Genomic DNA, 16,945 nt, shown 5'->3' on the forward strand with positions numbered 1-16,945 from the left:
TATAATTTGTGGACCCCCGATCTAACTGAATCCCCACAATTCCATGAAGTGGATGTCATTTACTTACTGAACAAATACCAAAGAATGTCTCTATGTCAGGGATTATTCCAAGGCCTGAGGATACATGAGTGAACAAAACACAACAACTTCCGCCCTGAGGAAGCTTACATTCTAGCAGGAGGACGGGTTCGATAAATGAATAAATGAGAAAACCGAGAAGCAAGGCACATGGGAAATGCCAAAAAAGAGTGGTACGCAATTTTGACTAGTGAAGTCAGGGAACACCTCGCTAAGATGCACCTGAGCAAAGATATAAAAGAGGCAAGGAGTCAAGTCACATGGAAATTTGGGGGAAATGTTTTCCAGGCAGAGGGACTGGACAGTGCAAAGTCCTATTGCTGAGCAGGTTTGGCATGGTCAGGAAAGAAGGCAATTGCAAGAAGGTCCTTGGTGTCTGGAGCAAAGGGGGAGAGTTGTAGCAGGTGAAGTTAGAGAGCTGGTGGGGTGAAGGAAGGCAGGAAAACAGGGTCTGAAGCCACTGTAATGACTTCAGGAATGGGAAGCCATTTGAGGGTTTGCAGAGCTAAGTCTTAATTTGACTCACATTTTTAAAGTATCATTCCAGCTGCTCTTTTGAAGAGACTTTGGCAGGGGTTAAGGAGGGAGGGGAGAACACAATAATCCAGGTGAGGATAATGCGAGCTTCAGCATTACCAGTGTAGACATGAGAAGAGGTCAGTGGTGCTTCATGTATTTTGAAGGTAGAGCCAATAACTCTGGATTTGGCCTGAATAACTGGAAAGCTGAAGTTACCACAAGGTGAGTTCATTATTCCTAGTAAACATTTTCCTTTATTCCTTTGTTTTGGTACACTTTCTTCCCTACACTCAAATCAAAACACAGATTGTACTAAAAGTAAGAAACTTCAAAATTTCACCCTGTTTTTACTGGCTCTTCATTATGATTCTTTGCAGTACATCGTAAAAATGGAGAAAGATTTTCTTCTTCCTATCAAAAGATGTCTATTTCTCCATGCCCTGAATCTGAGATGCCATGTGACTTGCTCTGATCAATGTGGTATTAGCAAATGTGAGGCAAGCATAAACTTGAAAATTCACTTTCTGAGCTTGGAACCCTAACGCCACTATCTAAAGGGGCACAAGATAGCCTGCTACTCAGAGAAGAGGGGCCACATGGAGGAGAACTAAGGTACCCTGGTCAATAGCTTTGCAACCACAAGACATGTGAATAGGCCATCTGCCACGAGCTGACATCAGAAGCACGAGCTAGCCTAAACCAGAAGAACTGCCCAATAGAGCCAGAAAATCATAGATAAACGACTGGCTGTTGTTTTAAGGTACTCAGTTTTCGAAAGATTTGTTATGCAGCACAAAATAACTAATACAGTCTTGAACCACTACATTTTTCCAAAAAGATAGAGGAAGCAAAAGGGAGAAGAGGGAGGGAAGGAAGGAGGACCTTATAGAAACAGGGTTTTCAGGTTGCAGGGTTTGGGGTTTTTTTTTAGATATGGGGTTTTAATTTTTTCATTGCTATTTCAGTTATACATATCACATTTTTCTCCACACACCTATGAAACAAAAAGTAAAGTAGAGCAAAGCTAGAAAGCAAGATAATAATCACATGATTTCAAATGTGAAATATCTACCAATTTGGCAAAAAAAGAATTTGAAGTTTAAGATTTATATCAATTGAAAAATCACAGGGAGGAAACTGGGCAATTCATTAAAAAAAAATCACACTTGTTGGTATCCTGGGCACATGCCCGTATATGGCTTGACGGCCTACTGGAGCCTGGAGCATGGTAAGACTCTAAGCCATCTGCTCTACTGCAGACGCTACACAGTGCCTTGCCCCAAATTCCTTCCCCTCCATGTTTGACATTTGCCTCAGGTTTTACAGAAGCACTCAGAGCATCTATACACTCCTCTCCATGTCCTCTTCTTTATATTTGACCCTGTCTCAACCCACTTCCTCCATCATCTTGCACCATCAGTTACCTCCCTTTCCTCAGCCTGCAAACAAGCAAATGCATCCTTTAAAACCTTCCCATGACCAAGCTACTCTTTGAGATACACTCCTCTGTCTTCCACATCATATCTTTGAAAAGGGTATTTCTCAAGTGTCTCACAACTTCACTCTCTCTGCCTGGCTTCCAATGCCACCACTCAGCTAGAACTTTCCTTTCACTAATCAGTGACAGCTCCTCGATGTGCTATCATTCCCTAGTCCTGCTGCTCCTTTTTGCATCATCAGCCATTGCTGATTTTTCATGCCTTGAAATTCTTCTCTGGGCTTCTGTGACAAAACACTTTCCTGGCACCCTCCCCTCCACCACTCCACTTTTATCTTTTCTCTTTGTCTGGACATGGAGAGGAGTGTATAGATGCTCTGATTGCTTCTGTAAAAGGAATTACTCCAAATCCCTGACTGTCACTCTTTCTCTACATGTATTTTCTTCCTTGGCAACAGCATGATTGCATCTCTCTTCCCCAAGTTCCAGTCCCTGTATTTTTACTGCCCATCCAGAACCTACACCTGGGTGTCCCACAGGTACTTTATGGATATAAGGAAAAGGGATACAGGAGAGAGAAGTCAAGGTTATGTTCTGGATATTGAGTCTAGTTCATAAGCTGCAATTACAGCAGTGGGGACCCTGGAGCAGAGCTAGGTTTGGGAGTCTAAGATGCATGAAAACCTAAGCATTAAAAAAAAAAAAAAAAAAATTTAGAAAAATATCAAAAGAAATTTTTGTAGAAATGCTTACCTTTTAATTTCAAACTATTTTCCAGTGTTATAAAATTTTCATAGAAGATGAAATATATTTGAGAATAGTTGGTCTCAAAAAACTGCTTAAGTTCACTTGCATCCACATTATCTGAAAAGAAAAAAATTCCATTTATGACAATAACTTTCTATAATTATCAGAATTCACAAACAACCTTTTCAGAAATTAAGTAAAAACTAGCTTTTTTCCTATATAAGACAAAAAAAAAGTATTTCCATCCATTTATCCTCCACTACGAGAGCTTTGAATGGGTTTGGGGCACCTCCCCCACAAGCAGACCCCTGCAGAAGACTGAGTCAAGGAGATCAGAGCCACTGGGACACAGCACTTACAGACCAGCTAGAGAGTCAGCACCACTGAGGGAGGTATGCGGAGGGACAAGATGACTTCCTGTTAGGGGATGGGGAAGTAGAAGTTCATGGAGAAGGTGGCTTGTGACATAGGCCATAAGAGGGAAGGAACTGTACATCTGAAAAACAACTTTGCCCCTGGAGTCATGGCTAGTCTCTCCCCCAGACCCGCTGACATAAAACCAGCTCCAGAGAACTAGTGGGTGCTTCCCCCACCATACCCACCCACTTCCATCTGGGCCACTGGTCGCCACCCTCCCTCTAGCTTCTAGGTGACGTGTCCCATTCCTGTTTCGACATGGTGAGGTCCTCCATGTGTACCTAGAGTTGCTTTGAGTAGTGTTTCTCTGTTTGCACCAACTGTATAGGGAATTTAGTCCAGCAACAACTCCAACTGGGACCAAGCCAGCAACTCAGCTACTTCTTCCAGGGGCCCAGTCATCCCTAGAAACTCCCATCAGAGTTGTAACCCACTGTCAACACACCTTTGTACATTTCCCTTAGCAAACGAGGTTGGTTGTACCATTTACAACAGAGTCATGACTAAGGTGTTAGCTCTTTGGGAGAATACACTAGTATCCTTGGGAAAATGAAAAAGAGCTACCTTAAAATTATACAAGGATTACTCAAGAAAAAATATGTTGCTCTTCAATCTATAACAGAGTGGCATCAATTGCTTTTGGGGTCCTAAAACTGTGAATACATGTGAACATACCCATTACTATGCTTAAATTCTATGAAGTTAACACTAATGCTGATGAATCTAAAGAGTTGTTTTCCTCTCATGACTATATAGAGCCTTTCATGCAATTACAATATCCTTTCATGGATATTATTATTCTTCTGAGCTGTACAATCTTGCCAAGGAGGCCTTGTATGCCTTCCACAGAATGTGTCAGTTCCAATAAAGCTTTTGTTCATTTTCACTCCAATACAAGCTGCTAGCCCATTCACCACCAACTGTTCCCTCTAAAGCATCTTCACCCAGCCAGCTCCTACTCACCACTCACTGGTCAGCTGAAACAGCCCCAGCCCATCCTGAGACTAGGTCAGTGCCTGCTTTGTGCTCCATCACCCTCTTCTTCCCCTGTCACAGAATGTGTCATACTTTACTTAATTCCTGATGGAATTCCTGATTTAATTCTGATGGAATGATTTGAATTCTGTTAGACACTTCCTACCCTCATAGAACTGTCAGTCTATCTCATGCATCATATTATGTCCCCTGCACCTAGCACAGTATTTAGTTCAATATTTTCTCGAATGAACTGAATGACAGAATCAGCCTGTAACACACAATTATAGGATAATGACCACAACTTGTAAACCATTAGATCACACACCTCTAGGGGGCAAAATGGCCTAACCCTCCTTTAAATCCTTGAATCTATCAAGAGACCTTCAGATCCTTGAGTGTATCAAGAGAGAAATTTTATCCCTCTGCTGAGGACTCCCCATTTCTACCTGTAGCCCTGACACACCCTCACCACATTCCCCTACCCCTCAAGCTCTACTCTCACAGACTGCTACCTGCTGGATTTCTCCGTCTGTGAGCCTAAGAGGCGTCTCCAATTAAACATGTCCAAAGGAAAGTATTGTTTTCCCCCTCAAATTGTGATCTTCCCTCAGGCACCACAACACACCTAGCTGCTCAAGCCAAAACCTAGACATTACCCTGGGTTCTTCTTGGTCCTTCACACAGCCCATTTCCAGTGTGTCAACTCCACCTGGAACATGTCCCAGCCCTGGGCTACTTCCTGCCCTCCACAGCCCTGCCTGGCATACATCACCATGAATCCTCACCCATGCTGGCTGCCTGGGCTCCCCATTTCCACTCTTTACCTCTGTAGTCTATTCTCCATGCTGCAATCAATAGGAAATTTTCATAATGTAAATCAAGTCAGACAATTCCTTTACTCAAAACCTTCCAATGGCCTTCAGTGGTACTTAAAATCCAAACTCTTTACCATGGCCTGTAAGGCCTTTTTTTCCATTCCCTCAACTTCCCAAACGTGCTCCCCACTTGGGGTACCTCTGGCGTGCTGCCCCCACCCCTAGACCTTCATATTGCTCATTCCTTTGCCTCCTTCAGAACTTGGATCACACAAATTGACAAAGTGTCCCCATATGTCACTCTTCACATGTCTTCACATGTCCATCACCCTGCCTTCTTCCTCATAGACTTTGTAATGGATGCACGCCTGACAGCTCACCAGCAAATGAGCCTCAGACACACAACGCAAGCAAGCAATTATTTGCATCACAGATGTGGGTGAACTGATGCAGCCGATGGCACAGAGAAGTTACTAATGATCAACAACTCCCCCATCTTCCTCGGGCCTCCCTTGGTCCCTCAGACACATTCAAATATCAGCAACCTGAACAAAGAGGGTCTTCATCAGTTGAGGAGCCCTCATACAGACTGAGATGCTCTCACGCAGCCAAAATCCAAGTAACAGCCATTCACTGTCGTTCTTGTAAATGAGACATGTATGGTACTGGGCTTAAAAATACTAACAAAACAATTAGATCCCTTCAAGGTAACCCGCTTTTAGTGAAACTAAAAGCATAACATCTGTAACACAGTTTATTTACACGTGTAAGAACTCCTCACTAGTCTGGGAGTGCTCTTCACACGATTCCCCCCAACAGCACTTAAGAGTAGTTGAAATTATCTCATTTATGCATTTACTTCTTCAGTGACTGGCACTCCACTAGAACAGAAGCTACAGAAGGGCAGGAGTCTCACCTGTGTTGTTCACTACTATATTCGCAGCCCTAGGAACAGAGCTTGGCACACAAAAGGTACTCAACACATACTTGTTAAATGAATAAATAAATAAATAAATAAATAAATATTTTATATCTCTAACTGAAAATCTAGAATGACTCATTGATTTGTCTTATTTTGAAAAAACCAGACTCATCAGATGAGTATACAGTAAGCACAGATCATGAGGAAGGCAACCACAGGCACTGAAATTTGGCACCCTACAAAAGGGAATATAAGAAGGTCTCAAAGGGCTGCTTTTTTAACAAGGCTAACTTCAAGAAGTATAGAGATACAGTAGGAAGACTTTGTTCAGGAAAAACAAAAAAGACTATGACCACAAACTTCCTTTAGACAGACATACTTCACCCCTTCATTTAAACATTACTGAGCCCCTACCTATGCCAACTAGCCCTGACCCAAGTGCTAGGAAATTTAAAGAGAATAAGATGCAGGGTCCTCAAGAGATCAGAGGTAAACAAACTAGTAACAGAAAAGGCACCATGACCGAAGCTCATGCAGGGCATCAAGGCAGGAAGCGGACAAGGCTCCTTGGGGAGGTTGGAAATATTAAAAATGCTACCCTTTTATGCTTTAAAAGACATGTTCATAAATTTATTTTATTTGACCCTCACCACAACCCTGTGAGGTAGAGGGGGTAGGTGTGATCAAGATAAAGAAACCTCAGGTTCAGGATGTTATGTGACCTCCCAGGTCTTCCAACTCAAACCTGAGCTACACAAAGGCCTCAGTGACAAGTGGGAATAAATCAAACTAGAAATCAACTCAGGAATATTAACATAAAGAAATAAGTCATCACCTTGGGGATGTGCAGAAGAGCCAGGAGAAAAAGAGCAGGAAGATAAGACAGGTAAGAAACAAGAGGGAAGAGAGTGGCACTAAAGACAGGAACTGCCGATTTCCCCAAGAAGGACTCATGGCAATCTCCCCACAGCCTCATGCGGGCAGGTAAGGAAGAGAGAGAAGGGCAAGTCCTGAACTACAGAGCCCAGATTGTAAACTGCTTTGAGGTGATGATTTTCAGTGTATTCGGCACAGACACTAGCCCGCTGCCTTAGGATAATCACAAAACTCAGCGAAGTACGTTCACACTAACCAGAGAAGCAACCAGCAGATAGCTTTACAGAACTGGGGGTCATTCCTGAATTTTTTACAGAAATCTCCTTTAATTTCTCATTCTCCTTCACCACTAACCAATAGCCAATAAACTGTTTCTATTATTTTCCCATTATATCTCAAAGTAGTCTACCAGTGTATTCCACACCAGAAGCTACTCTCTCCCACCCTCTGGTCCAGCTAAACCTCCTGTTGACAATTATTTCTCCATATCTATCTGAAAAGCAACAGCAAAGGTTGATGGCAAGGTTGATGCTTTGGAGCAGACTCCCTCTGTTCACGTCCAGAAGCTACAGGACTTTGGACAAGTTACGTAAACACCCTGGACTTCATTTCCCTCATCTAAGAAATGGGGCTACCAGTGGTTCATACATCACAGGACTGTGGTGATGATAAAATGAGCATATGCAAAGTGTGTCAGTTAGCATTATATAAATGCTAGTTCTTACAATTACCTAGTTCTTGGCCAAGGCCATCTCACTAGGTGGGAATAACCCCGCTTCACCTGCCTATGAAGCCATAAAACTCAATGACTCATAAAACTTATACACTTAAGGAGACCATATCTTATTAAATGGCCCTAATCCCAATATAGCAGAAAGCATTACCAATAAACATACCGATGAAACCAGTAGGATTATCCCTCCATTTCCTTCCACATATAATCCTTTTCTGTAACATTCTACTCCTTTATAGCTGGGAGGATCATAACAGAGCCTCAAAAGACCTGCTTCAGCAGGGGGCTGGGAAGCACCTAAGGAAGGGGACACGTCCTTGTCCCAGTGGACTCTGTCAAGAAAAGAAGGAGCTCAGGTCAGCCCTTCCCGAGTAGGGCATGACCCCTCCCCACCCTCCCATTCCGTCCACCGTCCACCCCCACCCCAGAGTGAGAGCCAGCCCAGCCCTGCCTACACGTCTGTGAGCAGATGAAGATTTACTATTTTACTCAAATTCCCTAGATAAAGGCACTGAAGGCATTATGCTCAAGATCAAAGGCTGGTGATAGGGAAAATAGCTAAGTGAAAAATCAAGGTGAACTTAATAAAACATCATTTAGAAACAGTGAGAACAAGGGAAATCATTTAGTCAGACACAAGACAGAAAATGCTGACAAGGATGAACTCATTAGTAACGCACACCTTTAAACAACGGCCAGGTCCCTGCCCTCTTTCCATCTTACTGTAGTTTGTAAAAACACCACAAATTATTCCTTCCCTCCATCTACCCACACTGACTTAGGGCTGAATCTCCTGATGTGTTTTGGCCAACTGTCTATTACATATATGACCCAGCAATTGCTAGAGAGCCTCAGGTAGTCTCTGGTCCAAGGGCAATGAGCTGACGTATCCCGCAATGGAGCCAACCCCAGGCAAGCTGCAGCCAGAGGCACAACCACCCCAGCCAACGCCGACAGGCGAGGGAGAAGAGACGCTTGTTACAGTAACGCCTACGTAAGCTGTGAGTGAGGTTGGGAGGGATCGTTACCAAACGCAACTGCCGAAATGTTGGTGGGGAAGCAGAAACTTGTCCACAAGCAGCTTCCCAGGCCATGAGGGCCGGCAAGGCCATGAGGAAGCTCCCCCAAGTGTATCACATCATCACCTCCCTGAAAATGGAAAAGCAGAAAAACGAGATCCAAGTAACAAACGCTGCCAGTAGGTTATAGAAACTTACTGTCAACTGTCACATATGCTACGCAGAGCGAGGCCAGGGACTGCTGTTTTCTGAAACCAGCCAGTAGGTTTTAGAACCTCCTGTGCAGCAGGACTGTGCCAAAGGCAGGTGAGTGACCTAGAGCTTACCTGGTGAGGAGGTAAAGTCAACACAATAAAGCCCTTTCAAGACTCAGCAGGTAATCAGGTCATAAGACAGATTATGCTTCAATGGTAAATCAACACTTTTATCATCATTATTATTATTAAAGAGAAATTCACGTCTGAAAATGCATCTGTAGGCAGATATTAAAAAGTCCCCTGTACTGATTATACACAAATGCAAGATGTTCATGTGGCGGGAAATACAAACTTGCACGGCAGCTAAAAGGCTCCAGCCCCCGTGTATCAGGGTTCTGAACCATGAGATCTGGTCAAAGATGTGGTGTGAGAAGTCTAAGGGAAGAGGATGAATTGGGAGATGGGCGTACTTATCCCCCAAGGTCAGCTGACAGATAAGGACACCTTGCATGACACCCACACCCCCGCCCCATCCCCACAAGGCAAGGTTATTTATAGAATTTCTGCAAAGCTTTAAAAACTAAAAGATCAAATTCCATCCTACAAGAACACTTTTTGTAAAACCATAGAGACTTCAAATTTCAGAAAAACACCCCCAAGTGCCATGTGTTCATATCTACTTTAAGGTATGAACATCGTTGGACATATTTAAAGTGGAATTATTCCTGGAGTCATCCAGAAGTTAAGTAATAATGCACTAAAGATAACCCTTACCCACCCCACCACACCACTCCCTACCAGAGTGATGGGAGGTCCTCCCCTTGCTCCTTGCAAGCCGCCCAGCCCCCTTCCTTACTGTCAGACCACAAACTGCATTAAGAGACCAGACTCAAAAAGGAAATTATAACTAGAAGTGACCATGGGCTACCCACTAGCCACACACCAGGGAGGTCCCCTCAGGACTTATACTCTGGTTTCCACCCATCTCCCTGGAAATCCAAGCTTCCCACATGACCCTCAACTCTCACTGTCACCTCCATTAGGCTCTGGTCATCACCTAATCTCACCCCAACTTCCTAACCACAACCCCCCCCCATATAAAATAAAGCTCACCATATCCCCCCTTCTCTACCACATCTCTAAAAGTTCCCTTCCCCTTCTGGCTCTACATGAAACCTGAGGACACTGCTGCCCTGCAGACTGTCAGGTAAGCCTTTCATTTCCTCCTACAGCCACGTATCGCTGGTCTTAAGATGAGGTCAGTGTCCTCCCTGCTCACACACGGCAATACCCGGTGCATTCTGGCGCCTCCCCGCACACACACGGAGCACTTCTGTGCTGATCGCACTACCAGTCTGTACACCAACCCTAGCTGCACACAGTCCTGCACTCACTCATCCCCGCAAGCTCTTCCGAAGATATCAGGGCCTGGTTCACTGTCTTTCTCTCCAGAACTAGCACTGATTTCAACATTTGTATAGATGATACCTGATTTCCTTCTCTCTAATGAAGCTGTCCTCCACCCCCACACCCACAGTCCTATCCTAGACCCATTCATTACCTATAACCTCCCCACCTCCAACATCTCCGTTTCAATTCACTCTCCTGCTCACCCCTGGAAATCTAATTCCAACAACTCTTCAACCCTACCGGGTCCTTCAATCCAACCGACCCCACTATCTTGTCACAATTTATGATCCCCCTCAATTCTTCATTTCTTTTTTTCCCAATCTGGTTTCCACAGTCCATTTTTTTTAAAATCAGCCCCCCCCCTTTTTTTTATTTATTTGTTGGAGTGACAAAGGTTAGTAAAATTACATACCATATTTCCCCGAAAATAAAACCTACCGGGACACAATCAACTCTGATGCGTCTTTTGGAGCAAAAATTAATTAATATAAGACCCGGTCTTATATTATATTATGTTAGATAAGACCGGGTCTTATATTACATTATGTTAGATAAGACCGGTCTTATAGCAAAATAAGACCGGGTCTTATATTAATTTTTGCTCCAAAAGACGCAGTAGAGCTGATTGTCCAGCTAGGTCTTATTTTCGGGGAAACACAGTAGGTTTCAAGCATACAATTCTATATCATCTATATATCACATTGTGTGCTCACGACCCGGAATCAGTTCTCCTTCCATCACCATATTTGACCCCCTTTATCCTCTTCTACCGTCCTCCCTCCCCCTTACCCTCTGGTAACTGCTAAACTATTGTCTGTGTCTATGAGTTTCTCTCTTTGTCTTGTTCCTTTGTTGCTTTCAGTTTTATATCTCACATATGAGTGAAGTCATATGGTTCTTGACTTTCCCTGTCTGACTTATTTCATTAAGCATAATTACCATATGACCCAGCAATCCCTCTTCTGGGTATCTACCCAAAAAATCTGAATTTATCTATAAAGATATATGTGCTCCCATGTTCATTGCAGCTTTATTTACGGTGGCCAAGACATGGAAATAACCAGTGTCCTTCAATAGATAATTAGATAAAAATATACACAATGGAATACTATTCTGCCATAAGAAAAGATGAAATAGTACCATTTGTGACAACATGGATGGATCTTGAGATTATCATGCTAAGCTAAATCAGCCCTTTCATTTTGCCTCAATCTTCTCCCTTTCCCCCTCCATCATATCTACTCAATAAAACTCCAGTCTCAGTTTTGACCTTGGATCAATTGAAAGCATTTATTTGAGCACAGGCCATGTGCCAGATACAAAAGATTTAAAAACCTGCTGTTTTAAATACTGACTATATGTGAAAGAGTAAGTTTTTATATATGTAACTTATGATATATAATAATAAAACCAACACTTTCAACTCACCCCAGCATCCTGGCCAATCAGGCTTTAGTCCCACCCACCGTTCTAAGGGGCCCCACACTGTTAATTCAATTTTCAGTCCTCTCTAGGGCCAACGTCTGACATACATGTACCTCTAAACCCAAGCACCATTAGTCTGCCCCAACAGAAGGAAAAGAAAACTAGAACACTGGAATACTTTGGGAAACATGTTGGAACCTAGACTACATATTCTTGTTTGCAGGAAATGAAACGAACTTATCTTTTAGCTTCACTGATAGTTTTGTTTCTTACATACATTACAACCATGTACATACCAGTTATAGTGCTTTAACTTTATTTTTTTTTTCCCTAAAAATACACATATGTTCAAATTTTCACCATAATTAACCATTTATTTCCATAGGGGTTCTCTATAGCATTTAACTACAAAGTGAGAGTGGCCTGGAGCCAACACTGCTTTCCCTCCAGGCCCCTCACCTCACTGACTCCCACAACAGATCTTTCCTCTTCCTTGGTCAGGGATCATCCTCCCCACAAAGCCATGCCCTTTAGGGAGGCTGGCCTGTCCCCAGCTCCAGAGGATGAAACCTGATGCTGCTGAACAAATGCTGCATGGCAGCAACATGGTCCTTACCTGTGAAGTGTTTGGGCTCGAGCTTGTGAGCCCACACTGATCAATAAGAAATGGGAAGAATTCTGATGGAGATGTCTGGGAAAAATAAATTGTTCTTAAAGGGACACAATGAAGTAATTTCTTTTTCCCTGCCTTGGACACTGTTCTATCTGGGTGCAATGCTTACAATGGCTATGGTCATTTTCCCAGCCTGAGGACAACCTGCCACATGGAGGACACTAAGGACGGCAAAGCAGGGAGGCAGAGTCTGGACTGTTGAGGTCACTAAACTGCTGAATTAGCTGACTCCGGGGCTACCTTACCTCAAGACTGCTTTTTATAGGAGAAAAACATTTGTTACCATTTACATTTAATTTGGGTTTTCTATTACCTGCAACCAAAAACATCCCCGTAGATACTGAAATAAAACCTGACAGAACAGGAAACAAATACTAGTATAACTGAAAAGGCTGTAAAAGTTATATCCATCCAACTTCATTTCCTAAGATGCATTATTTTTATTTCCTTATACCCATAAGGTAAACTAGATGTAGAAAGTAAAATTCTTAGAAGTCAGAAAGATGTTAACACTTTGTTATCTAGGACTGATAGTCCATGTGTAAAAGTAATTCCTTGTATATTCCAAACATCTAGTGCTAGAGTTTTAAAAAGTACAGCTATTTTTATTTTAAACATTTTTTTCTTAATTGGGGAAGGGGAACAGTGTGTATTTCCAGGACTTTATTGGGGAACAGTGTTTTTTTTCCCAGGACACATCAGCTCTAAGTCAAGTTGTTGAACTTCGATCTTAGCTGTGGAGGGCGCAGCTCAGCTCCAAGTCCAGTCGCCATTTTCAATCTATTTGCAGGGGGTGCAGCCCACCATCCCATGCTGGAATGGAACCGGCAACCTTGTTGTTAAAGAGCACACGCTCTAACCAACTGAGCCATCCAGCCGCCCCTCCGCAGCTCAGCTCCAGCAGCTCAGCTCAAGTTGTTGTCTTCTATCAAGTTGCCAGTTGCGGAGGGCGCAGCTCAGTGGCCCATGTGGGAATTGAACCGGCAACACTGTTGCTGAGAACTCCAGCTCTAAGCAACTGAGCCATCTGGATGCCCTATTTTAAACATTTTGACACATATTTCTCAAATGCAGGATTCTTAAAACTTTGTTTCTAACAAAGACATCAAGTACCAATATAATAAAACACAATATATATACACCAATGAAATATAATGTTCAACTCAAATGTGTTTTATATACATTTTAATATGTTCATTCCTTTTGTGGGAATCAAGTTTCATCTGCCTTTTAAGTCAATGCACAATTTCTTCTACTTTTCTTCATCTGAATTGGGGCTAGCCTATATTATCTGTGGTCTAAACCACTCACTAGGAAAAGAATCAGAGAGAAATAAAATGAGCAAAGCAGGAGCTAAATGGTGACCTCTAAACCTCCATTTCCAACAACTAAGGAAGCAGAAAAGTGGTGATGGGTAAAGAGAGCCATCTTACTTATTTCCAATAATTATTATTAATAATTATAATGGCTTACAAAAGAGCTTTGTATATATTAACTCAAGTAAACCTCCCAGTCCTAGGAAGCAGATACTGTCCCTCTTGCCAGGGGAGGATCAAAGAGGTTAGCCTACACCAGGACTCGAACCCAGGCAGGCAGGCTCCCACACTGCTGGCCTAATTGAGTTTAACATTAACAGAAAGTGGTAAAGGAGGTACAGGAAGGCATACCCAGAAATATGATTTTTTTTAAGTACCTAAGTGAGATCTGGTAGAAGTCACAGAACTAAATAATACAAAATCCAAAACAGAACCCAGAAGTTGGTTTATTTAGGACACCAGAGCCAGCTTGCAAGTGGAATGACCTTCCTCCTGGACAAGTTAAAAGGGTAGCCTTCGTGTGAAATTAACTCAACAAAGACTGAAATAGGCCTTCCCCAGAGGGCTCTCTTTACCTCCAGAAAATCATCACACATTCCCTGCCCTGTCAGCAGTCACAAACACTGTCACAGCTGCTATATCCCTTACACAAGAAACCAAAGGCCATTCTGGTTGCTGGGCAGCCACTCCTCTCACTCCCAGGCCACAATCTGCTGAAGGCATGGGAAGGCCTGAAACTCACAACCTGAAGAATGGTGGTGGATAATTTGTCACTGAGTCCAATGTAACATGATACGGCCACTTAAGTATTACGTAAGTCTTCAATTACTGTGTTTCCCCAAAAATAAGACCTAGTGAGACAATCAGCTCTAATGTATCTTTTGGAAGATAAAAATTAATATAAGACCTGGTATTATATTATACACAGTCTTATAGTAAAATAAGACTGGGTCTTATATTAATTTTTGCTCCAAAAGACACATTAGAGCTGATTGTCGGCTAGGTCTTATTTTCGGGGAAACACAGTAGTGATGTAGAAAATGTCCAAGGCATGTTAAGTCAAAAATATAGTGTTAGATTATACATAACGACTATTCATGTAAAACTTTATGTGTGTGCGTTTACGAGACAGAGAGAGCGCATGCATGCCGAGAGAGAGAAGACAATGCACATAAACAAAACAAGCACAGAAAGCACGTTTACCAAAATTTTAACAGTGCTCATCAGAAGATTACAGAATTTGAAGATCTTTTTCATACAGAAATTATTTTTTGCTTATTCATATTATTCAGATGTTTATAATGAGTATGTAAAATTGTATAACCAGAAAAAACTATAAAGCTATTTTTTCATTTTGGAAAAAAAAAAAAAGCTGCCAGAGTATTTCAGAAAGAGATTATATTTTAAAGCCTATTTACCATAAAAAAGAACAACTCAGTAGACATGACACCGGGCCATAAGTTTCTACAAACTTGTTGTACTTTTCAACTCTGAAGAACACTCACAATTCGAACAATATATATGAGGTCAGACAACTAAGTTCGCAAACTCATCCTAGAAAAAGAGCTACATACCTCATTGCTGAATATCACTACGGTTACCTTCGAAGTACTCCCCTTGGGAAGCTATGCACTGATGCCAGCATCTAGTCCATCCTTCAAAGCAATTTTGGAACTCCTTTTCTAGAATGGCCACTATCTTCGGGTAAAGAAAGAATTCATTGGGGGCCAGATTAGGTGAGTATGGAGGGTGTTCCAATACAGTTATTTGTTTTCTGGCTAAAGACTCCCTCACAGACAGTGCCGTGTGAGCTGGTGCACTGTCCTGATGCAAGAGCCATGAATTGTTGGCGGAAAGTTCAGGTTGTTTTCGTCTTTTCCACGCAGCCTTTTCAGCACTTCCAAATAGTAAACCTGGTTAACTGTTTGTCCAGCTGGTACAAATTCATAATGAATAATCCCTCAATTATTAAAAAAAGGTTAGCAACATCATTTCAACAAGTTTGTGAACTTAATTGTCACACATTTCGTACATGGGCACAGGCAGAGATGTAAGAAGTGCTGTTTTGTGTGGGAATGTGCCAGAATGCCTTTCCAGAACTACTTTCTCAGAAATATGAGCCAGAATGAGATTCAGTCTACAGCAACAGGATAAGTGATCCAGGTTAGCCAATAAGTACCTCATCTCCCTCACCCAATGATTGGAACAAGAATGGACCCATGACCCAAATAGGTCCAATCAATCAGAATGGCCTCAGGAACTGTAGTAGGCCCTAGGGGACCGGCACACTCTTCTCAAGGGTCACTAGCTTTCAGAGACCATTGCTCTTGCACCTGGGAGAATCTGCCGGAGAATGAAACAGAGGCACAGAAAATAAACACAGAACCCAGAGTGCAGAGGATTATTTTCCACCAAGCTGGGGAGGTGGGAAAAAAGAAAGTGAACATGAGAGTGGGTGAGTGTCCTGGACACCACTTAACATCCCTGCCAACAGCTATACCTGAAGTCAAGTGGTCCCCCTAGACTAGTTGCATGTGTCATTAAATTCCATCTTTTTGGATTAATTTGAGCTACCTCAACCAAGAGTCCTGATTAGTACAAATACGCTCAGCATATACTAGCATTCCGGTGGAGCAAAAAAACCAAAAAACAAAAAAAAGCCCAGGCTGGTTAAACTATCTCTCTCTCTCTCTCTCTCTCTCTCTCTCTCTCTCTCTCTCTCTCTCTCTCTCTGCCAGGGGCTGGAGGGAGGAGGGAACAAGGAGTGGCTGCTTAATGGTTACAGGGTTTTCTGTTGGAGTGATGAAAATGTTCTGGCACTAGATAGAGGTGGTGGTTGCAGGACACTGTAAATGTACTAAACGCCATTGAATTGTTCACTTTAAAATGGTTAATTTTACATTATGTGAAATTCACTTCAACAAAAAAAAATTTAAACATACACACAATATTGCAATGCATTTCTTAACATAAGAGTCTTTAAGTATACCTATCAAAATTTCCTGGAAGAGGAAATTGCATCAAATGATACGTAAACTTTTAATACCATTGATACATAGCAACAAATTACTTTCCAAAAAGATCATATCAAATTATAGTCCTATCAAAGAAAGGTGTGTTAGAGACCTAACACTGTGTACTATCATTGGGAAAAAGGGGGGAAAAGCAACTTTGCCAAGTAAATACATTTTAATCCGTAAATGTATGTATCTTAGATTATTAGTGAAGAGTGACATTTAAAATATTGAGTCTTGTCATTTCTTCATTTGTAACTTATGTATATGTTTTGAATATTTATTATAATTTTTCCTGTTAATATATTGAGGATATAACTATTTCCTCTCCTGTAAGTTTCAAATATTTTTCCAGTTATTTACTTTCT

At 42.1% G+C, this 16,945-nt stretch overlaps 1 protein-coding gene across 7 annotated transcripts in view; it reads right to left on the minus strand.

Moving 5' to 3' along the window:
- The window catches only part of RALGAPA2 (Ral GTPase activating protein catalytic subunit alpha 2), a 332,861-nt gene that overhangs the window by 303,590 nt on the left and 12,326 nt on the right, over positions 1-16,945 (minus strand). For 5 of the 7 annotated variants that reach the window (XM_019712539.3, XM_019712535.3, XM_019712536.3 and 2 more), the window contains exon 2: positions 2,789-2,899. The exons of 1 other annotated variant lie outside the window; for it this stretch is intronic. In XM_019712539.3, the coding sequence (XP_019568098.3) occupies positions 2,789-2,899 (111 nt within the window). Of the gene's footprint in view, positions 1-2,788; positions 2,900-7,686; positions 7,842-16,945 lie in introns of those variants that run through there. One more of the 7 variants, XM_088789283.1, reaches the window with a different exon arrangement.

This window comes from Rhinolophus sinicus, chromosome 13 (genome assembly GCF_057876585.1).
Source record: "Rhinolophus sinicus isolate RSI-liver-muscle chromosome 13, RSI-T2T, whole genome shotgun sequence".
Taxonomy (NCBI): domain Eukaryota; kingdom Metazoa; phylum Chordata; class Mammalia; order Chiroptera; family Rhinolophidae; genus Rhinolophus; species Rhinolophus sinicus.